Below are 25,872 nucleotides of genomic sequence, written 5' to 3' on the forward strand. Positions count from 1 at the left end.
ATAAAACTGGGCCATTTAAAATGTGCATGTGTGAATTCACCTGATTAAGACATTACATCCTTCTGACGGGCCTGAAAAAAAGTTAGCCAAGGTATTAAAGGTCCCATATTATGCTTTTTCTGGTTTTATATGCTCTTTAGTGTGTTTTCCAAGTGTCCTGTGCATGTTTAGGCACATCTATGTGCAAAAATTCAAAGTCCGCAGAGACGTGGCTTCTCCTACGTCCTCCTGTTAGCTGTAGCATTAGCTGCATCTTACGCTCGGTTCTAGCCCCCCTCGAACAAAAATTTGTCAGTGAGACGTCTTGTCAGTGTGAGATCTCTGATCTAAGCCCATTGGCTCGTTGTGGCAAGCCCTGCAGCTCATGTTGCACGCCCGTTAACTAACAGAGCCGACAGGCCGACCAATCAGATCAGACTTGGCACACGTGGGGACTCTGAAAGTGGGCACTTCAGAGCCTTACAGAGAGAGTCAGAAGCGAGCCGGTGCATGGAGCGGCAGAACATGAAGACAGACACTTTTTTCGAACTTTAGCTATTGTGAACATAATTTAGTAGGTACATAAATTAAATAAACGAACCCCAACAAGGGTATAATATGGGCTCTTTAACAAAGTAACGATATAGACATCTAAACCTGTGGCTATTTGATGATCCAAGAGGATGTGAGATGATTAGCTGGATACTGTACTTTGGCAAATATCCGTTTCAGCTGTATTAAGTTTTGCCTTTTAAAAAAAACTTCAATTCTGCAAATAGTTTTATGTCTTCAGGCCTTAAAAACGGTGCCAAATGAATCTGAAATGTGCAGCCTGAGGGGAGGTGATGCAAATATGCCATTTCAAACCTTTGAAACATTTTGCAACTATGTTAACAAGGATCTGTTTTTGTGTTGGTGTTTGAAAAGACTAGTTATGTTGGATTGCATTTACTGCTACATTGGCTTTAACCTGCACGAATCACAGACTGCTTGAGCTTCTTGTTTATTATACATGTCCTGTCTCTGCAAAACCAGATCTCAGCAATTCATTCAATCTTTCTGATATCAGGGACGTAACTATAAAAAGAAGATCCGGGCTGCTAAAAAAGGAATGCACTTTTTTGTGTCTATTATAAAGATTCAATTTGAACGAACAAAGCTGTAGTCAGGTTTGCTTGTTATCCCGGCTCCGGCAGCCGTTCAGCCAACTCGCCAGCCTCCGCCCACCCACGCACTTCAGTCCTCTATACTGTCTGATGGCGAGTGCACAGAAAGGCCTCCATTACCTCCTTGCCGAGCTTTTAAAGCCGAGAATCTCTGGCTGGATCACTCTTGGCCTGTGTCAGTCTAGCTCGCCCACACACAGCTCCTGATGGGGGTTAGGTGGGTTTACGTCTTCACTGCCAAGCAGCAGCTCCAGAGTGGGCGGCTTGAACCAGATATTAATTGTTTTCTTACTTTCTCAAATGCTAATTTCTTTCGCTACCGTGGCTGCCTGCTCCTCTCTCGGAGTCACAGACATCAGATAGAGATGATTGCTGTGCACTGAAAAATAAACATTTCAGTGGTTTAAAGCAGCACCAAAATATTCTCTACTGACTCTATCTATTAAAAAATGTGTTATATACAGAGTAAAATGTTAACAAACCATCGATTGGATCTATAAATTAAGGGAAGGCTGGTTAAGTAAGACATGAATGCCACCTCAGGTCATCAATTCACCTGTTGGTGATCTTCTGTTCATGGGTCCTTACATATCTTTCATACAAAATCCTTAGGTAGGTTGTTTTGGAAACATACTTGAAAAGTGAGTGAGAAGGTGAGGATTTTTTTTGACCCCACTTATAGTGCAAGGCAAGGCAAGTTTATTTATATAGCACATTTCAACAACAAGGCAATTCCATGTTTGGTTCTGACTCTGGGGACAGAGAGCAGACCTGTCCCAGACGACCTGAGCGGTCTGGATGGTTCGTAATTAATCAGGAGGTCACTATTGTATTTTGGCCCTAAACTATTCAGTGCTTTATAAACCAGCAGCAGTATTTTAAAATCTATTCTCTGACAGACTGGGAGCCAGCGTAAAGACCTCAGAACTGGACTGATGTGATCCATTTTCTTGGTTTTGGTGAGGACTCTAGCTGCAGCGTTCTGGATCAGCCGTACTTATCTTTAACATAACTCAGTCGTACTTGTAGAACATTTTTTATTTCCCTGAAAACTGGCATCTTGCTGTGATTGGTTGCTTGATCTTTTTCTAGTTCAGGAGGAGAGGAAGAGGAAAGGATGTGACTCACTCTCATACACGATGTACCAAACAACATGTGAAAAGAATCTGATGACAGATGGTGGTTTGTTATCCCTGTATCATCAGAACAAACCGGAGACTCTTGATGAAGCAGTTTTATTCATACCTCAGTGGTAAACATTTTTTTACTTTGTTTCTTCTGAATTTTTCTAGATTTATTGTTGCGGAAAAGTTACTTTCTAAGATTTAGACTAAGATTTCAAGGCAAATTTTAAAGACTGTTGTATGTTAGTCATAGTGCCCTCAGACGCACACACATACACACACATAGACACACACACACACACACACACACACACACACACACACACACACACACACACACACACACACACACCCTTGGTGAGTGTGTAACAAATAAATCCCCTGTTAGATAAATTAATACATTTTATTTACCCTTTCTGTGTCCACTTATCATATCTAAACTTGTCAAAAAAAGTTTGGAAACGTTACTTTGTTAACTTATTTCGCCCCTTTAACAATACTAATTGGCGTTGTATTATATGTCGTTGGAAAGCCTGATTAGTTACCTTTACAATGAGGTATAACTTGAAAGGATTGTCCATTTGTGGAATGAGCAGCACCATTAAATGTGTGGGTAGCACTCAAAATAAATGTGCCAAAATCCTATGCAATATTCTTCTGTTGGTAGTCTTTCAAATGGGGCTGTGGGGTGGTGTGGGGCAGTATCTCTCTCACAGGCAAAACAGAATGTGTCATCATTGAAGGCCATCTCAATGCAGTGAGATGTCGGAATGAGATTCTGGAGCCAGTGGCAGTCCCATATATCCACAGTCTAGGACCTAACTCCATCCTCCAGAATGACACTGTCTCCCCCACAGAGCCAGGATCATCACAGAGTAGCTCCAGAATTTGGGAGTGGAGAGGATGGAATGGCCTGCCGTGAGTTCATTTATTAAATGTGCAAAATAATTGGCCGGAATAACGTTTCCAAACTTTTTTTGAGGAGTTTACATAAATTACTAACATTACCTTTTTAACTTTCAAAAGTAACACAACAGTGTGCATTAAGGACAGTTGTATGTCAAGAATCATAATTTTACAGTACTAACAAAAGGAAACGCCCAGCACTAAATAGTAGAGTTTACTGTTATATAAATCCTGCTCTGACAAAGAAAATAGCCAGTCATATTTGAGGACTTTGGGCTGCCTCTCAGATTTGACCCTTTGATACCGTTTTAGTCCAGAAGATCACAGAAAATCTCCCCCAAATTTAAGAAATGTTCCTGTAAGCATCAATTCACATTAACTGGAGGACCAGCTGTATCTTATAAAATTCAAAAGCAACTACTTTTTCTGACTTTATACTGTAAGACTCAAAAGCAAAACTTTCAATACTGACTGAATAATGACATCTTGTCAGTGTATTTCATTCGGAAAGCACAAGCTGGTGAGTGATGGAACATGTTCCATAACCTGTTTGAAACTGATACTCTGGCTCTTATCACTCTTTGATCTTTAAAACTCATTTTATAAGTTATTGTGGGAGGGAATTAAAATGCATCAAGCAGAGCGGGGAAATGAATCAAGGAAATCCAATCTTTCAGAGGATATTCATTCTAGTTTAGTCACCTTTTTTTTCCAGCTGTTGATGTGTGGCTCGCTTCCATGAATAATGGAGCAGCTGAGAAAAACTTCCAATGTCGACCCACCCCAAAGAAAGTTGAGTGCAATAAGGGAGACCTCTGAAGGATAACACATTTTTTTATTGGAAATCCAATTAAAGATAAATGAAGGGAGGATTCATCTCTTGGCTGCAGAAGAAAGAGATAGAGATCTGTTCTGAGAAGAAAGCCATCTATATGGAAATCCCATCTGTATTCATATTATGTTGTTGTGGAAAAAATAGCTCCAACACAAACAGAGAACATCATATGGTGAGGTTTTTTATTTCTCACTACCACCAGGACACAGATTTATTTTTCTTTAAGTTCTCCTTGTTATACAGTGCTGTAGACAAAACTGAAACCTCTATGCTCTCCTTCATTCAACATAAAAATCAAGTCTTAATCCAGGTTATAGTCCACACCACCTGATGAAGAATGTCACTAAGAGGTTGCTGTACGAAGTGATTTCTAATGAGATCCACTTCATCACCATTGTCTTTGTGTTTGAGTGGATTCAACTGTTCTGTAATTCCATCACCTTGTCAGAAAAGATGAGGAGAGGACTTGAAAATACTGCCAGCATCTCAGGCAACAGCAACCAACCTCAATGAAGAGCTCTTCTATCATCTATCTCAATATCCTCAATTCACTAGTAACTTATTTGTCACAAAGTTATTTTTAGATCTGTGCATCTGTCAGGGAAAACCGCTTCATGTTTTATGATTAAAGCAAGAACGCCACCTTTGAAATTCATGTTTTGCAAAATCCAGTATAAAAATGTCACCGTTATCACCCATAACCCATGAAACCCTTCACTTTAAAGCTTTTGAAGTCTTGGCTCTAAATAGTAAAAATGCATATAAGATATTACAGATGAGTTTCATTAAGCATCCACAAAAAGTTAAAAAATAATTAGTTATAACCGTTATTCTCCAAGAGAGCAACGATTCTCACAGATGTACATTTTAGTTTGTTATCTTGATGGTAACACATAATGGAAATTCGCCATTAACTGGTAACAGAACTTTGATCATTCAATCGTGCTTATTTAGCCTTGCTAGCCCATTTATCTACCTGTCCCTGCTTATATCTGTAAGAAAAGTATATATGAAAAAAACCTTTCAGATAGAAGAAGCTTGTTTTGGTCACTGAAATGTGAGTTAAAAAAATGTTGCTATTCTTTTTGTTAGTGAGAATACACAGGCAATATAAGTCCAGAGGTTCATGTCTGTTTGATGTCATGGCTATCAATCCAATGCTAAAGGATAGCTCTGCCGTGTTAGCTAGTAGTTTATTATAAATACCTCTCCAATGTTTCAAACCTAGCTGCATTAATATATCACTAACGGCCCGCACAAAAAAAGGACAATCACAGTCAACACTCCTATGCTCTGGGTCCATGGACAAACCTTTTGTTGGACGTAAACAGCCAAATTGCTGACATATGACTATCCTTTTATTAGTTTGTGGAATTACTTGTATAATTTTCACAATAAATACCAGAGCTTAACCACGCCTGATTCAAACTGGATATCAAAAAAAGTTTAAACCTTAGATACATATTTTGAAATTTAAGATTCTTATGTTTCTCTACATTCTCCTTAAATATCTTATTTAGGTTATTGTGGATTTGGGTTTCACCCCACACTAAATCTTAAATCCTGAAGCAACCAAGCTTCATATGTATCAACTGAAATGTGTTCAAGTGACTGTGAGGCCTTTCCCGTTACAAACAGGTTTAGGGAACAATGGATAGAAAAATTGAATGTTTTATATGATGGCGATATGAAACATGCGGTTATGTAAATAGCAGGGTGCAGTGGCTGCATGATAGTTTAACACGTGCTAATTACATATAGAACAGCAGCATACACCTTAATGCATCACGCTCCAGTTATGACAAGCCCGGCTACACTCTCACATGCTGTAAACCCTTGTCTTGTTCTTCATTAAGTTCGCCCCCCAACTCTCCTGTACTTTGTGTCTATTTCAGTTACACACATGCACGAACATACAGTAAGTACACACGCGCACACAGGGCTAAGCAGTTTGGACTCAGTGCTGCAGACATCTGTGCCACAATCATTCTGGCTCACTGAGTGGCCTCCCAATTACACGCTGGAGTAGCGTTACACTGCCGTATTAAGAATTCAAATTTCGGGCCACACTGAGTTACTCGTGAGCTCTTAAAAATAAATGACTCTGAGGAGCACGTGAGATGCCACAGCTCAGAGTTTTTGTATCAGATTAAATCATAATCAAGGAGGAAGTGGGCCACAGCAGCCAGCTGTGTTGTAGCTTCTCAGCCCCCTGGGCAAATATAACTTTTTTATGCTCTTTTAAGTTAACCCAGTAACTTTTTTTTAAGGATTTGACAATGGAGGGCGAAGGATGGCAAGTTGATGCTTCATGAAAAATAATGCTGAGTTCAGCTTATTTCTTTGTGTCAGTTCGTCCGCTATGCTTTGAAATTGATTTGAAAGAGTTGACAGGTGTGAGGGAACTTCACACTGTTTCATCTTTCTTTAGGTGTCTCTTTCTTTATGAGATGACATAACTCTGAAATGGTGGATATTTTAATGGAGCCTTTACTCAGAAAACCTCCCTACTGTGTTTTCAATTTGCTCTTTTAAGTGTTATGTAATCTTGAAAGGATTTGAGATATTTCTTTGGAAAGGGTTTTTGATGGAAACATCCCTCTATAAGCCTTTTTGAAGATACTGGCAGAGTCGATGATAAAGCCTCACTTTTTTTTATTGACTTTACAACGAGAAGATATCTCTGGAAAGATGTTTGCATTGCTCCAGTTTTCTGTGTGTTTTGTCCTTTGGACTGTTAGCAGATACAGTTATAATATCTGTCGATGTCAACACAGCTAATAAGTGAATAGAAACACAGCACACTGAAGCATCATGCCCTCTGCCTTGAAAACAGAAGAAAATGTGTTTTCTTACAAGTCAAGTAATTTGATATCTTTTTAAAATCAAATCCAATGGCTTCCTGTGACCAGATATTTCAGTCCATGGTGCAAAATAAAAAACAGTAAGATGATAATGAAATAAACATTTTAATATATGTTTTTAGTTAAATTTGTAAGTTTAATTAACTTTTTCCCTTTTTGTTTTTGTGGAAAACAAACATGAGGGTATATTTTCAGCAATAATGGCACATATTTATTTGGATCTGTAGAGATAACGATTAAAGTAGGATTTTTTACAAAGGAGTTACATGACTTTAAGAGCAATTATTAAGTAACCGCCAGGTTGCAACTGATTACTTTCTTAATCCATCAGTTATTTTTCTTGTAGACCATTTAGTCTTGAAAAATATCTTGTTGAATAATGTATATCACAATTTCCTAAAGCCCACAGCGACATCTTTAAATTTCCTGTCAATAACCCAGATTATGATTGCGTAAAACAAGAACACTTCTAAAGAGGCTAAAACTGAGGCACTTTATTGCTTGAGAAATTACCCAAAAGTCTCCTTTTCAATGTAGTTGCCAAATTATTTTATATCTGACTCTTTTTTTTTTTTGCTCTACTTATGAGAATCTTCACTCCAGAGGACGGTTAAGTAGGACCAGTAGAAATCACAAGTTAAAGCTATAAATTAGAAAGGAGGCATGGTGACAGTGCATAATGCTGTCCCCTAAGAGGAAGAAAGTCCTGGTTCAAAGCCGCTAACCTTGCTGTTCTGCCTCTGGGCTCTCAGTGTGTGGTTGTCGGTTTCTGCTAGCTCTGTCATTGACTGGCAAAACTTCCACAGTGCACCCATCTCCCCTTGTCTGCTGTGATACAAAATGATTGAAAACGATTTAAATGTCTGGATATTAGTCTATTTATTTAGCTGGTGAAGTCACATTCATGCTGGGCAAAATACAGCATGATATCAAGCAGAGACGCATGTCATTGTACATTACTTGCTTATGCACTTTACTGAAAATAACAATTTTCCATCTTGTATTTTGCAAGCAGCAAATGTTCTCTGCTGTACCAAATCTATAATTCAGAGAGGAGGACATGGCCGCACTAACCTGTTTAATGAAGCAGTGAATCTGAATTTGACTCATGTTATCAGAGCAGTTTGTGTCTTTTTTTAGCTCTGAGGCAGAGACGCTTATTTAACTCCTTCCCCATCAGACCGTGGACACTTACATACACAGATGGACCGGCTGGGGAACACGCTAAGCCTACAGAATACAGACCTAAATAGATGCGCACACACAGTCGCAGACCTCACAACCTTCAGCTCTGACTGTTGGTTTGGAGGTTACACAATGTGGATATAAAGGGTTTAGCTTCTCGGGTACTAACCAAAGCTGGCTAAATAGTAAGCCTGTCACCATTTGCATTGCAAACAAATTCACATCTCTATTAAGCATAGTCATGAACTGTCTGCAGGATGAATCAACACTGTGTTAGATGTATTGGCAATTAAAGACAGCAAAACAGACATTTAAGTGGCTGCAAATTATAACTGAACTCCACGTTGATCCTCATTGTTGTGTTCTTTTTTTTTTTTTTTTTTACATCAGATCAGTTATATACTTGATGGGTCCACAGTACTAATCAGGTCCTGCTGTATCACAGCATTTTTTTTATATGCTGGTTGCAACACTTCACTGTCTATAACCCTCTCAGTGAACTGTACGACTGTGTTAAATTTCAATATATATGTCAGTTTGTAAGAGCTAGCAACAGGTGAATCAAACAAACATGCAACATATTGGTTAATGTGCTGCTCCTTACATAGACTTTCAGGATGTTGATACGTCAACTGTACCTGCCGTCGTAATAACGAGCTGTAAACATTTTAGGTCTGGTGACAACTAACAAGTTTCTATACTTTTTCATAATAGTCACAATACAATATAAGGCTGTCAGCAATTACAAGGTCAGTCATCAGAATCAGCTTTATTGGCCAGGTAGTTTATACACACACACACACACACACACACACACACACACACACACACACAAACACACACACACACACACACACACACACACACACACACACACACACACACACACACACACACACACACACACACACACACACACACACACAAACACACACACACACACAAGGTGACCCCAGTTAACTTTGCTCTCTATGTATAAGCCTTAAAAATTACATTTTATACAAAAGCATACAGTGATTAGACAAAAGTGCAGCAGTGAGGAGTGTAAAGGATAAGGTCAGTCAGACGATTGTACTCCAGCATTCACAAAAGCCACCTTCATTTTGTTTTATGATGTCTCCTCCTTCTCGACCAAAAACCCTTCATCTATGTCTTTATAAAATCGGAGGTTTGCCTTATCAATATCTGTCTGGAGAAGTCAGAACTGGAACTTCCCTGTGTAATTGCGGTGAAGGTTGGTCCTATTGTTTGTCTGTGGGAGGTTCAGCCCTCACGCTTCATTAAAGAGTCATCATTTAAACAGACAAGACAGCTCGCCCTCCGCCTTGTGGATTCAGATTCAGCTCTAGCCTTTGCTTTGCGCTTCATCCACCATCTCTTTCTACTTGGTATGGACAGCTTTGATTTCGCTTTAGGATAAGAAAGTAAAAGGTCATGCAGCGGGTCGTCTCTTCATCTCCTTCCCCTTCATACTGTATCATGCTCCTGGAGGGTCGTGCTTCTTATAGATCCTATTTTCTCCAAAGCGGTCCTCTTTATTTCTCATTTCTGTGCTTTGCTCGCCTTTCTTTCATGCTCTCTGTCTTTTCTTTGTTTTATGTCAGGTCCTCATTGGACCTTCAGAAGTTAGAATTCATTCATTTCACACATCATTTTCTCTCTCTTCACGATTCCACCTCCACGTCTTTTTCATCTCAGACTTTTCTAAGAAATGTTTCCTCTAGCCAGTCCATCATTTGTTCTTCAGACAGTTACAATTGCTCATTTTAGCTTCTTATTGCTCTCTGTTTTCAGTTTTATTCTTCATTAAGCTTGTTTGCTTTTTTAATGCTCACAGAAGTCAGGTCTGGAAAGATGTGAAAAAACGTATCACAGGCAGTAATAGTCTCTGTTGCATGCATTAAATATTGAACACTGACGCAGGCAACATTAAAGACTGTCACACATCAAAACATTTTCATGCCTTGATAATACACCTTCCAAACCTCCTTGCATACTAAACAGAAACAGATTAAATGAAATATATTCTTGTATTACCTTGTTTAAGGATTTAAGGAAAGGGGGAAATTGCAGCCTTGACAGATCGTGGTGTAAGCAATTAGCTGCGATATTCCCTCTCCTTTTCTGCAGTTTTACTCTCTGCACCACTTTCACAGCAGGACATTGTTCAACACAAGATGTGAATGGGCTGTGGAGTGACAAATTGTAAATAACAGTAATTTGCTTGTCGATAACCTTACATAGCAATTATTCAGAAGAACTAATAATATTTGTGGACTAAACTGTGATTGTAGGTAGAAGTCATTCCTGCAAGAGTTATACAATGGTCTCAGAGCCTAAAGTGTTCCCTGCAGTAGAAACAACCCTCAAACACTGCAGTGCCCAGGAAATGTGTGTGTGTGTGTGTGTGTGTGTGTGTGTGTGCATGCATGTGTGTGTGGGGTCAGGGCCTGGCTGCATCAGCCTTTCCCACTGCTTGGTGTCCCCAGGCACCAGCTGCCTCTCCAGCCTCCTCTCTGCTGTCACCCTCTGTGCTGCAGGGACAGTCACACCCACAAAGTGAAAGGGCTGAAGAAAAAAAAAAAACCTTGAAACTTGCACGACTTCCAAAAGAGGCTTACCCTGTGTGGTATTTATATACATAACGGGCATAGCAACCTTGTCATCACCCATTGGTCTTTTGACTGCTTATATGACGCCTTGAGTTTGGCAGATTGATGCTACAATGTTGATTTTTCTGGAGCCACAAGTGACCATATTTGGAGGAGAGGGTGGAGTTGGAGAGAAGCGAGGGGTTAACCAAGTTATAAAAGCTATAAAAGAAACAGTCAACAACTGTGGCTAGTTCGTAAATGAGCTACAAGTAGGTAACCCTCATGTTTCTTACAGAGTGCGATTCTATTTATAGTTTGGTAGTTGCTTACCACAGCTGTCTTATTTTATCAGAAAAAAAAGAGCAAAGCGAGCCATGAACGACACAGAAAGCCAGATTATCCGACAAAACTCCCAAAACACGGCAGAGAGGCTGACTTTACTGTTCACAACCAACACAGCAGCCACAACCTACTCATCTGGCACACCACATACACACTCACTAATTATTTTTTTTTACCATCCGAAGGACTAGTGTATTCTTCCGGTTGTGATATTCCAACTAAAATGGTCCTGCTGAATTGACAAGGGTCCCCACAGTCCAAATCCAGTATAAAATATAATCCTAACATATTATATCCATATTCACTGTTCCTAGGCAACTATAGCCAATGAGAGCCTGAGTAGAAACAGGACTTTCTTTCTCTCCCCTCCATTGCCGGCTTGAAACATGTTGCAGACCTATCAGTTAAAGAATCAGATACCTACAAGTTTCATTTTTGATGTCAGACTTGGAAACAAAAGTTCTTTACCATATAAGTGCAAAAAAGACTGCATTGCACTGTATGTGTAGGTATAAGTGATCTTATTACTGGTACCACATAATTTAGCATGCAGTAAATTAAATCAAGCACGCAAATGAACGTTAAAACGCATTTAGACCCAGGAGCATCATAAATGAAATCAGCTATCCATTTTAAATTAACTGTAGCTTAATTGTCATAGCTAAATAATTAAAACATACTGCATATTGTATTTACATTAGATGTAAGTGCATACTTTGTTGCACGCATTTCCACATGAACAGATGTGCTTTGTTTAGAGACATGGTTTGGCTGACCCTCTCCCTGCCTGGTCTAATTATCCACCATACAGTAAATACTCAATACATCATGTAACCTCATAAATGAAATTCATTATGGACTGTGTTCTCCCTCATCAAGCTATGAATGTTCTTTCGATTGCATTGTTTGTCTGTTTGAACAATGTTCAGACTCCGTGAGCTCATGGAAAAAAGAAAACATGACCAAGGACAGATCTCACAAACTGACCTTGATTTGCATCAGTGAATGGCAATGCTTTGTATATAAAACAGTTTGACTCTTCTGCAGTTGCCAAGGGGGACCAAGAAAGATTGTAGAATATTTCATCCGGTTTAATAACAAAGACATTGCACTTTGATGGAAAAAAAACACAAAAACCTATTAAAAAGTATACATTAAGGAGCGCTCCCTGGACTTGAGAAAGTGTTAGTTGGAGGTTTCCTCTGCATGGGTAAACAGTACGCAGTCATAAAACATAAGAAAAAGGCCTTTTTGTGATGACATGGTAGAGTTGGTCGTCTCCTAACCCGATGTGTCCTTGGCCATGGTATTAGTTACTTCTGATGTTCACTTTAAATAGCAGCCACTGCCCTCAGTGATTGAATGGGTAGTTGCGACCTGCGGTGTAAAAGCGCTTTGAGCAGTCAGAAGACTAGAGAGGCGCTGTACCAGCAAGTCCATTTTCATAGTTTAAACACAGGAGTTCTTCTTATGTTTAAGTCAGCTGTTTCATTAGAATCATCATGGGGAAAAACCCTTTAAAATAGTTTTGAAAACATGATAAATGACTGAAATATATATCTGATCAATGGTCACATTCTTGCAAAAGTAGACAAATTGTTGGAAAAGTAAGGTTTTGGTAATGATTTATTAGTTTAACAGGTTAGCTTAAAGCAATGGATGAAAGTTTGTAACAGTTAGCTTAAAGATAACCGATGAAGGTTTTTATAGTTAGCATAATGTAACAGATAAATTGTAGAAAAGGTAGCTAAAACAATTGCTGAATTGTTAAAAAGTACAAGTTAAAAGTGACAACAACATGGTAGAAATGTTTAGCTCGAAGCATTTGGAAAAACAGTTTGAAAAGTTAGCGGTGGTCAAAATGGTTAGCTGAGAGCAATGGATAAAAGGTTGAAATTTCATGTTTAAAGCATCTGATTAATGGTTGAAATTGTCAGCTCAAAGCTAATGTTAAGTATTAGCCCTACATGTTTTGTGTGTAGGAAATGAATAAGTTGCCAAAACAGTTTGTATAAAGTAATGTTTGAATGGTCAAATAGTTAAGCCTAAAACTCTAGATAAATCCTTTAAATATTTAACTTTTCAGTGTTGAATAAATTGTTGGAATAGAGAACTGAAGCAAGAAATTACTGAAATAGTTGGCTTCAAGAAAGGCATAGATATATGAAAGAGTTAACATCAAGGAACAATTCAGTGAACGAATTGGTGAGGCAATTTGTTTATTTTTTTTATAGCCTTAAATTATATAATCAATAGCTTCCAATTTAGTACCAATATAGTATGCAAGTATACAAATTTAAAACATGAAAGGTTGTGCTGTTGAAGTGATTCTTGGTTTCATCGGACAGGACAGTGGGGGGTACATGTGACAATTTTTTTAATATATAGAATTTCAAAAGGAGACAATGATAAATGATATTCCCCCTGTATGCTGACTCTTTAATCAGTTCAAGGGACTCATGGCGCAAATATATATAATTAACAACATGCTTCATATTAAACGCAGTGTAATCTGGATCAAACCAACCTTGTGCCAACCAGAGCAGATTGGCAAAAGAAGGAGGAGGGGGACCGGGTTGTTCTTTTGCTTTACTGCCAACTGTACATTTGCTGTATTTCATGGTCTTTCTGCACGTCTCTGTAGAAGCAGCCCAGACAGTAAAATCAATTGGCCAAAGTCGGTGGAGTTTTGGATGAGTTTTAAACTGCATCATGGGGGTGATAAAAATCGAGTCCAGCGGTGGCTTGTCGTTGTTTTTGTTGGCGCCTTTATGGGACCCATAAAAACCTCTGCAGTAATCTCCCTATCTCTTTCATCTCTGCCTACAGGCAAACAGACATGTCCTCCGGAGAAATTTGACTGTGGGGGAGCCACCAACAAGTGTGTCTCGCTGTCATGGAGATGTGACGGGGAGAAAGATTGTGAGAACGGAGCGGACGAGGAGGATTGTGCGTCTGGTGAGTCTGCCATGACAGAAACACAAACAAGTTATTACAATAATCGCATTTTTTGCTGGGTATTTTATAAGTAGATATGACATTTGTGAAAATCGACCTTACGAGCTCACAGTCAATATAATAAGAACTCTTATTTCTCCCTTTTTGAATTGTGAGAGGTTTCCTCCATTCTGATCTCACTTATCATCCTGCAGCTGAGACATTAAAGGCACAGCAGGGAATACTCTTTATAATTAAAAGGATTGGAAATAAGGTTTGAGTGTGAAGCCAGCTGTACTCCACGACAGAGTCCCTTTTGAAGTGGAGTGATTTTTTTTTTGTGAGGAGTATCGCATATCTGCAGCTTTCCGTTCACATTTCTAGGTGTCTGTCATCACATTTTGAACCTCGAGTCTTTAGCCTTTCTCCAAAAATGACATCACTTTATACTCAGCCAATCAACAACTCAACCGTGTGCTGCCCCCACCCCCAACCCCCCACAGGGACTATCCTTGCCCTACTTCTGAGGCGCTGTGAAGAATTGGCTTCTTCTTTTCTCTCCCTCTTTCCCTCTCTCTTTCCTCTTCATGTCAAGAAAAATTGATTGAGGCAACCGAGCTGTGGGGAGTGTGGTGTCAAGACTTTGAAGATTGTCTAAAATGGCAAGTGTTGGAAAATTCTGAGGGAGGGAAAAAAATGGCATCTTGTTATTATCCTATATAAATTATGTTGTTCTTTTTTCAGCTATTTGCTGCCTGATACATTGTCTGTATGTGTGGGTGTCTACAAAATGAGAGGCTGCTTTCTGAGAAATTCATGTTCTTGTTAAGAATTCCCATAATTTTCTCTCATTATTCTACAAGGAAGTCAAAACATTTGGCATAAAATGAAAATATAAACCTGAGGCTTCAAGGAGATACCTCTTCTCCTTGAAAGGTTACCTGAAAGGTCAGAATTTATATGATGAAAAATGGTAATGTTTTGCCAGATTAGCCTGCAAGAGGCTTGTCATTGTTTTCTGTCTCAGTTGCTCCACACACTCACGCCAGAGCAAGTGATTCCATTGACTAGGTCTAATGCCTTTCTAGCTTAGATGGCTTTTCACTTGGCTGTCCATTGAGACCCAGTCTAGCCTGCGCTAATCCTTTTTTGCAGTCTAATGTCTGTATTGATGCGGTAGTCCTAAGCCTCTCAGTCATGACATGAGGGCGGGCAGCAGTCTAACGCCCACCCAGGCAAAGGCTTGAGGTGAACATTGACCAGGAGGGAAAAGCTGAGTCTGACACCAGCGCTGCACAGAGTTAGATATGATCACAAATTAGATTAATTAAGTGATGCTCAGGCCAGCTTATCTGTAGACTGATTAGGCCAGACGCCAGATTGGAAGATGATGTTTCCAACAAGGGCTAGACGCTTTTAAAGACCTCACTGCAAGTCAATCAGACACGCCCGTGTAGTGGTGCCTAAAGAAGTGGGTATACTCTTAAATTTTCCCCAAAATGTTTTTTTTTTAAGAAAAAACATGATGTGATGACTTCTAAATGTGTACAGAGGCCAGGAGTCTCATGCCCCTTAATGGGGTTTTTAGGGGCATTTACTGTTATTTGGGTCCTATTTTTATTTTTTATTTTTTAAGATTTATTTTAGGTTTTTTTCTGCATTTATTGGAGAGTTAGAATGGGGGATAGATTAGGAAATCAGGGCGCTCCCCCGCTAGTGGGGAATGACATGCGGGTCAGATTTGAACCTGGGCTGCCCGCTTGGAGGACTACAGCCTCCACACATGGGGGCGCGCACTAACCACTGCGCCACCAGCGCCCCTACGGGTCCTATTCTGACAGTGTGTAGTGCATAGTCAGTGTTTCCCCTACCATTATAATAGGGGGGACGGGGTTGGCCCCCCAACAGTCAATGTTAAGCATACTCAAAATAGGAACCTGCCACCTTTACACTACCTGGCTACTGGGTGGGAAAATGAAAACTGCAGCAGGTGGCAAAGACACCTGTGCTGCACGCCAAGACTTGGTTAATGACTGAAAGACTGTATAAATGCAACCCTTAAAGAAGTGTATTTCACAGAATTACAGTCTGGCATAGATGATAAATTGCCTTCTGTGTCAGTAAGTCTGCGTGCTGCAACTCTTAACCACTTTACACCAAAGTCTTCAGATCTTTCACATTCACAGTCAGAGAGTGAGGTGAGGGAGAAGTGGGGGAAATTACAGATTGGTTTGTCTCAGTGTGTCTGTTCTTAGCGGGCTAGCTGCTGGCTAAGGGGCAGCTGGAGAATTCACTTCAAAGTAAAGCGGTAACTAAGCTGTATGTTTGGGTTTAGAGGGAGAGGATAAATGAGTGAAAAAGTGTATAATGATACAGCAGCCGTCGGAGCGAATCGAGAATAAAGCTAATTTATGAACATTGTATGTATGTAATTGAGTTTTCCTCCCTCAGCCAAGTTTACGGTTGGAGTTTACGGTTTAGCTGCACACCTCGGTTAATGTTGCATCAAACAAACTGCGGGTGCAGATATTCAAATACTAAAGCACAGATAGACATGCAGTGTGCAAAGTGAGTGATGAAAAGCTCTTATGAGGAGTTCTGGGATACATGTCCGATGCAAAATAAATCCTACATACATGGCCGTTTTTCCAATTTTGTCCCTATAGTCAGACTCAACTTTCACTTCCCCTTTTTCACGTGATCTTCTATAAAGCAGTTGGATATTGAATCCTTATATGACACACAATCAAAATGCGTACTTTTGTCTGATTAAGCATTAAACTTGTAAAAACTAAACAAATCTATCCTCACTATTCTGGACTTAACCAACAAGCTTTTTAATTGAAATGCAGCAAACTGATTGTTGTGGTTGTGAAGCACCCTGAACCCCTTTCCCGTTCCTATCCCACTTGAATTTGTGAGAGGATTCCCAAGCTTAATCCTCCGTACAATAAGCAAAAGCTTCAAATCGACTTCCCACTCTCACTTGTATTTACCCAAATGTGGGTAGAGGGGTCGCATCCCTCAAAACTGACAGAGCTTAACGCACCCAGTTGGCCCCAGCGTGCTCTGCTATTAGTAGAAATTTACAGACTGCAGAGCAAGCTGCAGACCTTAAAAGTAAATCCTGCAGAGACATCCTGCTAATTGAGTCATCCACAGTTTGAATTATGTATCAAGTAGATGTAGCTCCACCAGAGGAAGCTTTCCCAGGTCATCATTACATTAAGAATCAGTTCTAGTGGCTCCACAAGAAGATTTAACTCAGAGATGTGGAGATGTATTCGACAGCTTCCTTTACCTCTTACATCTCTTCTCCTGTCCCTGTAGTGAAACCTAACTGGCAGATATGGTTTCCCCCCCAAGATGAAAATGCACACAGGAACGTTCTGCTAATCGGATTTGAGACAGGTTTGTAATTAAGCTAAACATGGAGGCTTTTTGTTTTATCTCAGCGTTCATACCTTTCTCCTTTGCCCTCAGTTGGCCTATCAGTCACTAATGATTTGAGAGCAGAGGTTAAAACACTCCCATCTTATCCTCTATTATCTTCTATGGTCTTTACTGTAGATGGATGACATGTTTCCTCTCTATTACAGCCCAGTTTTCGCTGTAATTGTGTGTGTGGCATTACAGGAAAGGTCAGCAGTCGAGCTATTTCCCCTGTGAGGTACCATGACCCGTCTCAACTGGCAGGCAGGCAGTGTGTGTGTGTGTTTGCGTGTGTTTCTACCTCCCCAGATTTGTCTTTGCGTGCGTGTGTTCCAGTGACCTTGCTGCAGCGACTGCAATGGACTGTAGCTCTGCGAGTAGACAGGTCTCAACTGTCCTTTCAGTTTAAATCTATGAATATGTAAGGGAAAGCTGGGGGACGTTTAGCTGCATTGACATTGACTGATGTGCTCAGAGGAAGCTTTGTAATAAATGTGCTTCTTATTCATGCTTGCACACAACCTGGAAGTTTACATTTTTTCTCAGATCATGTTTGCTCTTAAAAGGTGCCATAAAGATAGACTTTATTTACTTGCTCACTACTTCCATACCATGCCATGCCATACCATACCATACCATAACACACGATACCGTAACATACCATAACATGCCATACCATACCATACCATAACACATGATACCGTAACATACCATAACATGCCATACCATACCATACCATAACACACGATACCATACCATATGATACACTTTATTGTCCCCATACGTACATTTTTCTTGGACTCTGATGCTGCGCACATTCAGCTTCCTCTACAGTAGTAATGGCAAGAAATTTATCTGGAAAACAAAACAAACAAACAGCAATCGACATGTAAATAGAGCAGCACATACCATTGACAACTTCACATATGTGGAGCAACAGACTGAGATGGCCAAGAAGCTAGCATGGTTAAAACCCTTTGATTTGAGCATTGTGTACTGCCAGATGTAAAACATAAAAGGTTGTGTAGAATAATTAAAAATACAGCCCTTCATATATGTGTTCATGCATAAGATATATCGTACATACTGTAAACACATGGATGCATACTGTGTGGTGTTTTAATCTGCTAAAAACAAATCTTTATATAAAAAACACAGAATAGAAAAAAATGTACTCAACAAACTGAGTAAAATGCTGGAGCCTTTTGCAGGTTATTTATCATTTAAAGCACACTGACTAGTACATCATTGTACGCAGGCAAACTATGTGCTCAAAATTACTCAGAAGTCTAAAATTCACTTACCCAGAGCCACCCAAAGGAGAACAAAGTCCCTCTCCAATGTAACCAGGCCACTCATGTACTTTACTAATAGCATGCCCCATGTGTCAAAATGAACATGTCTATTGAATATCCTTAATTATTTAGGGGCAGATTAGTATGGAATGAGGGTAGAGACATAACAAGGACAGGAGAACATATCTAAATCAGATGGAGCTTGTTTACTTTTAATGAATAGAAACTCTTTGAATGGTTTCTCATTTCAGCTGCTCTCCCAGTGTGCTGCTGTGTTAGTCATGTATGTACCAGTGAATTTATTACACACGGATGTTTACATATGGTGTAACTACATAAGATATTAATTAGGACACTATCTTGCGTCCACTGTTTGCTCCCCCAGTTAAACTCTGCAGCACGGTGGAAGGCTTCGTTTATTCCAACCTATGATTTTACTTTTTGTTTGCTTTCATTGTACAAGCACTAAACAGCAGCTACTCGCATTGATGCCTTTGGTTTATACTTTCAACATTTTAAATTAGTTTATTCAGTTGACAATTTACTTTATTTCTTTTCAACCTTTATTTAAACAAAATCTTTTTTTTAACAAAAGAGAAAATACAACATAAAAGAATAACTAACAGACTATAACAAACAGAATTAACACAAATAAATGACTAACAGTAGATATGTGCATTAACTGGTCAAATGATCCTGTATCCTGTTTCGTAATCTTCCCAACTAATAAAACAATCCCGTTTAAGGCGACCCTTTTGGAGAAAAATGCTCAAAGCACTTTTACCAAAGAGAGCGATTAACATGTTTCCTTGTGACCTAAGGATGCAGCTGCTGAGAGGTTTAGGAGTCAGTTGGGAACATAAATAAAAAGGCAGGTTAATTAAAATGCCCCTTTTTAAAAGAAACATGTATATTGCTACATTTTACAGTTTTGTAGGGGGATAACAAACTTTTACACACAAAGAAGCAATACAAGAAACAAACGACAATACCACACAATACACTGAGTCAAATATTTTCAGTGAAGCTCAGAAGCCTTACATAAAGAACATACCCAAGTCGATTAGTGATGAAAGAAAACATCGCTTGTGTTAGTTTTGTGCTTGCAATGGAAGAATAAAAGCATTTGTTTTTACAGAAGAATCCTCATTTCTCTGAAGAGCCAAAGGCATCGGTGTGAAGCTGGACCTCCCTGCCGTTTGTGTGTAGATATCAGATTCTGCCTCTCCCTGTGTTGGCCTCAGTGCTCCCACAAGCTCACAGTGGGAGCCCTGACTCCGTTCACAGCCTGAGTGCTTTTGGCCAGACATTATAGACAGAGAAAGCTGGGAAGAGGTGGAGAAAGAATGAGAAAGGGATTTACATAAACCTCTAGGTTGGCGTGTGAAAAAAGGAGACATCAGGACAAAGTTTTACTTCTGAAGTAAACACATTTCCAAGTAGTGAGGGACAAAGTAAATCTGCTTTCACACATATTTGGTTAGGAACAGATTCTGACTTTATGAAACAAGTTCATAAATACTGTATTTTGCCTTGGATTGTGTTGCGACAACCAAAAAATAACCACTTCAAAGACTCATGCTATTGTCGGACTCTTTTAAAATCATTCATTTGGACCCGCTCACGTTAACCACGTCAGAAACCTGCAAATCTGTTGTACCTTCAGTCGTCCTCGACACTAATTCATTGATTTGATAACAACAGAAAATGCAATTGAATTCTCGCATAAAGAGAGCCTCTGATTTAATAATTGACTCCATTTTTTGGTACTTTCAGCTTTTAAATATTTTCGTATCATTTTTTTATCACACTTATTTTTTACAAGTGTGATCAGTGGTAAAGGTGCCAATGGTTACATGTTCATTAAATATTGTTCATGGTCCCTTTGCAGATTAAAAAACACAGATATTAGAAGTGTAAATGAGGGCATTCATTGATGAGTTCAAATGAACCATAATAGCAGAGTGACACTTTGATTGTTTGTAGATTTGAAGTAGTTTGAGTTTTTATTTTTTTCCTTATGTCTTGAATGTACTTTAGTGCTGCTGGTTCATTGTTCTTTCTCTTTTTGTCTTTGGGAGGTAAAGTCAGATAAATCTTATATAAGTGCATATGTGCTTCAGGTCTTTACTTGGTGGCCTTTAAACTTTAGAGAGTGTGTAAAACAATACAAAAATATGTATTCTAAGTTTGTGACACGGCAGAATACTGTGTTGTTAACCAACAGGGCAAATTTCAGCAATGTACACAAATCCCTGAGAATAAAGTTTCAAAATGATGAATTATGAAGCAGTAATGTCTGCTCAGGGATGCTGTGGGCATGTCTGTTGAATGTGACTAAACCACGGCCACATACAGGAAAGATGCACCCTCTCCCCAGTCAAAACCTGCTATTCAGATTCATCTAACTCTGGCCTCCAGGGAAGACGCACATGCAGAATGAAGGCATAGCTAGCTACACTGCAGATTGTGATTTTGAAACTTGAAGTAAGTCTTATCAAGTAGAAGAACGGAAGATGCTAAAGTGCTCAGTCATTATTCTTTACAAGGGGAGATGGATTATGCTTAAGGAACCCCCATGTGTCATTGAACCCCCCCCCCCCCCCCCCCCCCATTAGGCCCCAACTAAAGAGAAGACAAACTTTCTAAAGGTCTTAATCTATCATTCAACCATAGTTCTCAGTCTTTTCATGATTATAGCAACTTTTTCCCAAATATATATATTTATATGTTAAGAGACCAATTTCTGATTTAGCTTGACACAGACTTTAAATTAGTTTGAGCACTAGCATGTAGGCATTTATTCATACAATACAGAATACCTCCTTCACTATAGAAAACAAAAATAAGCCAGAGAGAAGACAAGCAAAACAAACACTCTCTACAGACAGATATCTTCTGAGAGTGAAGGAAATACTATTACACCGATCCTTCACAGAGTGGAGAAGGAGCAGCTGATGGAAGTGGGAGCTCTTTTATCGCTCACGCTACAGGAGGGAAAACCTCTCACCAGCCTTTGTTGAAAATCACCATCATCCCCTCTCCCCCTGTCCGGCTCTCTTTCCATCCCTACCCCACTTTAAAGACCAATATTGACTTTCAGCCCTCATGAGAAACTCTATCACCCTCACCGTGTGGGCCCTCATATTTGAAGCTAATTTAAGCCAAGAAGTTTCTCGCCTCTGCTCATACTTTTTCTATTATAAAGTTACCTACAGCTGCAGCCAGTGTTGAAGCTTCATCTTTGATTAAATGCACATACAGCAAAAACTTAAACACTGGGAGGCATTTTTTTCGGTGTGTAACTGTGAAATTGCCTGTTACGTTAAGGTTCATTTTAAAGCCTTTAGACTTATTCATTACATTTTATTTTTCAGCAATTTACCAAGTTGTCAGAAGATGACCAATCTGTACATTAAAATGAATCCTCTGCTTCAGTGTTTTTACAGAAAGGCCCTCACCTGATCCTCAAATTTCACATAGATTTTTCTTCTTTTCTACTTTACTCCTAGATGCCAAAGCCTGCCCGACCGGTGAGTTCATGTGTGCCAACCGCAAGTGCTTGGCTCAGGTCTTCGTGTGCGACGGAGACGACGACTGCGGAGACGGCAGTGACGAGCTCAAATGTACTTCCCCTCTTACCTGCGGGCCCAACCACCTCCGCTGTAACACTTCTGAGTGTGTGCCACTCATGTGGAGCTGCGATGGAGATCCCGATTGTTCCGACAGCTCTGATGAGGGGCCTGAACGCTGCGGTGGGGACGGGGTCCCGTACCGCCGGGCAAACTGCACTGATGGGGAGTTTCGCTGTGCAAACGGGGAGTGTGTGCGGTTGACGTGGAAGTGTGACGGGGATCCGGACTGCAAGGACAAATCTGATGAATCTGACTGCCGTAAGTTGCTCTTTCTGTCTCATTTCTTTGCATCTCTGCAACCGCTCCCTCTCTCTCTTTCTTTCTATCTTGCAAGGCCTTGACGTTCTTTTATCTTATCAGGGCAGTCTTTCTATTCACTGTTAAAGCTGTCTTTTCAGATTATATTGTTGCAGGGTAACACAGCTCTGTCTGAAGCTGAGTTGAAGGATAGTGTCAGTACAACAGAGAATAATACATATGTAACCATGGATCTCTGAAGGAGCTGCGTCTCATTTACAAGCTTATGTACATACAGTGCTGAGCAGGTTTTTCGAGCATGTAGTATAATGGGAACGTTAACTTAAAAAGCAGGCATCTATACTGCTAATGTTGTTTTTGAGTTTGCCTCAATGCACTTCATGAGAAAATGAGTTGCTATCCACATCCATAGGCTGTATAGAGACCTTATATAAGAAGTAGACGTACTCGTGGATTCAGAAGAGAAGGCAGTGAAGAGTTACTCATGTCTGCAATCTTTCTAATGGGCAACTAGTAGTAAAAAGGATTCCAATGTATGAAACTAGATGAGAAAATGACCCAACTCCTCTCTTGATTTGTTACCTCATTAAACCAATCTGAACGAGCGTATAATCTCAGTCGTTGGTTTAGAATCTTCTCCAATACAGCAGGAAGTTCATGTTGTAACTTAAATCCCAATTGTAAAATAGACAATAAAGAAAGGCATGATTTTGGGCGGGTCTACACCTGATTGACAAGCCACAACCAAGGGTGGCTTTCAAGGATAGAGATGTAACCGTAATGTGTATTAACCCTGACGTCCAAATGTAGTCACTCCTGGATCCAAACAACCAAGATGGCAACAGGCTCCCAGCCTTCCAAAAGCCCTCACACCCATGCATGACGTCTTGGTGGCTTCTTCCACTTCTTCTATACAGTTTAGGTTTGGATCTGAAAAACAAATCTTTAGAGAGAATTTGACTTCTGTGATGTTGGAAAAGAAAGTGTGATTAGTTTTGTCAACACAGATGTAACGGCAGTTACATTTTATACAGAATGCTAAATCACACTAAAGTCCTTTAACCAACGCTTCAGAGAGAGCAAACTGACAATTTATTAAGAGTGTGATGTTACAGATAGTGGATCATTTTAAGAAGTGTGGTTTCCTGTTTTTTTAGAAATATTTAATTTTTCTTCATTCGACCACATAGATATAAGAACCCTGTAGAGATTTTAGAATGATTTATTTCACACTGCTTGTTTAAAGATATCTTCAGAATTAATCAAATTCCAACACATTCAGAAGTAATTAGAAGGAAGGTCAGCTTTACTATTACATTGTGTTTGTGTGAACTGCATGTTTCGATGTCTCGAGTACTGAAGAGAAGAAATAAATCACAAACAAATAACATTTCCTTCCACCATTGAGGTGTTACTTTGTCATTTAGCACATTGTCTTCTCTGCTGGGAGCTGGTGTAGGGTTTGTTTTTTTCCTCTTAATGTGTCTGCTGAAGAATGTGTTTGTGTTGATAAACACTGTGTGAAGATGGGGCCTTGAGATAAAACAGGTTTTCCTATTAGCTGGTCATGGATGGGCGAGCCCTGGAGCTCATGTCTCACTAAGCCCGAGTGTGAAGCCCAGATAGTCCCTCTATTCATTATCAAGATGTGTGCTGCACACATCAAACCAATTCTTGCTCTCTGTGGTGTCATATAAGCAGCACTTACAAGAGAGTGATGTTTTTTTTACACAACGGGATCCCTGGGTTAAGAGAGACGAGGATGCTTGACTTCAAGTTGCCACAGTCTCTTCCTTTACTATATTCACATACTCTAATGTAAAAATCAAGTGCGTAGAGGCCGTGCATTCACATCTCCTGTTCTCTGAAAGCGAGGAGTCTAAATGGTTACAACGGTTCAAAAAATGACTTGAGGAAAAATCAGTCCTGTCTCCCTTTGTAGCTCACAAAGAAGCATCAGTATTGATTTAAGTCTGTTTCATAACCAGCTACTGTAAAAACTTTAAAAAAATATATTACACTTCATTTTTTGGCAGTTTCACTCCTAAATTCTGAAAAGTCACACAACAGTCAGTAAAATTAAAACCTTGATTAATTATTTAAGGTAAATGGTAAATTGACTTTTCTAGTCTTCTATCTAGTCAAAGCGCTTTTTACACCGCATGTCACACCTACCCATTCACACACTGATGTCAGAGGTTGCGATGCAAAGTGACCATCAGAAGTAACGAATTCAATTCCGATTCATACATAGTGAAACCCCGCTGACGAAGCAGCGAGAGCAACTTGGGGTTAAGTGTCTTGCCCAAGGACACATCGGACATGTGGCTGAAGAGCTGGGGATCAAACCCCCAACCTTCCGGTTGAGAGACGACCAACTCTAACAACTGAGTGTGAAAATGACCAGATAAAAAAATGTTGAGAGGTCGGATGGGACCTAGGGACCACAAATTGAAAAGATTTTGTATCCCCAAGAAATTAAAGACAATGTCATCATGATTCAGCTATATATTAAAGACATGGCTTTTTGTCTGTTTTTATGAATATGCAATGAATACATAAATATATGAACACTGTATAGCGTGTTCTCTATGTGTTTTACATCTATCACCCCCCACCCGACCCAGCTCATCTTGTGATAACACTAAATCATATCGCCCTCAGTCATATATATTGCTTTTCAGTGTGGTTTAGAGAAGAGTTATACGAGCACAGTGGGCTCCGTTGATGAAAAGCGTGTCTGTTCTTGGGATATTAATGAAATTTGCCGTTGCTTCTTGCCGCCTCCATCTTTGCATTACTATATTGAAAATCATTCATCACATGCCCTCAGGTTGACTGTCTCTGTCCCACACAGCATCTTACAAAATCTGTGAAAAGCACTACTGTATGTCATTTCATGTCAAGGATTTTCATTATACGAGCCTTAGAGCAGCATGTCTTATTAGGTAGTCAAAGTAAAGAAACTTGTGAAAAACTGATGAAGTGTAATGCAACACAAGGTCTTGTGTTGGTTTTGACCCTGGGATGCTGTGTTCCTTTTGAAGGGATTAAAGGGGATTTACATGTCCAATATCACATGTGTTTACAAGTCTATGTGTGTGTGTGTGTGTGTGTGTGTGTGTGTGTGTTGCAGCCCTGTTGACGTGTCGTCCAGATGAGTTCCAGTGCGGCGATGGTTCCTGCATCCACGGCACCAAACAGTGTAACAAGGTCCACGACTGTCCTGACCACAGCGATGAATCTGGCTGTGTGAACGGTGGGTCCATCTGTCGTCTGTGTGCATGTGAAGCTGCCTGAACCTGTTCCCCTCACTGCCT

At 39.8% G+C, this 25,872-nt stretch overlaps 1 protein-coding gene across 2 annotated transcripts in view; it reads left to right on the plus strand.

Annotated features, from left to right (window-relative positions):
* Nucleotides 1-25,872, plus strand: part of LOC109996541 (low-density lipoprotein receptor-related protein 8) — an 87,293-nt gene that overhangs the window by 31,708 nt on the left and 29,713 nt on the right. For both annotated transcript variants that reach the window (XM_020650721.3, XM_020650729.3), the window contains exons 4-6: nucleotides 13,825-13,953; nucleotides 22,172-22,552; nucleotides 25,689-25,811. In XM_020650721.3, coding sequence (XP_020506377.1) covers nucleotides 13,825-13,953; nucleotides 22,172-22,552; nucleotides 25,689-25,811 — 633 coding nt within the window. The remainder of the gene's footprint in view (nucleotides 1-13,824; nucleotides 13,954-22,171; nucleotides 22,553-25,688; nucleotides 25,812-25,872) is intronic.

This window comes from Labrus bergylta, chromosome 4 (genome assembly GCF_963930695.1).
Source record: "Labrus bergylta chromosome 4, fLabBer1.1, whole genome shotgun sequence".
In the NCBI taxonomy this organism is placed as follows: domain Eukaryota; kingdom Metazoa; phylum Chordata; class Actinopteri; order Labriformes; family Labridae; genus Labrus; species Labrus bergylta.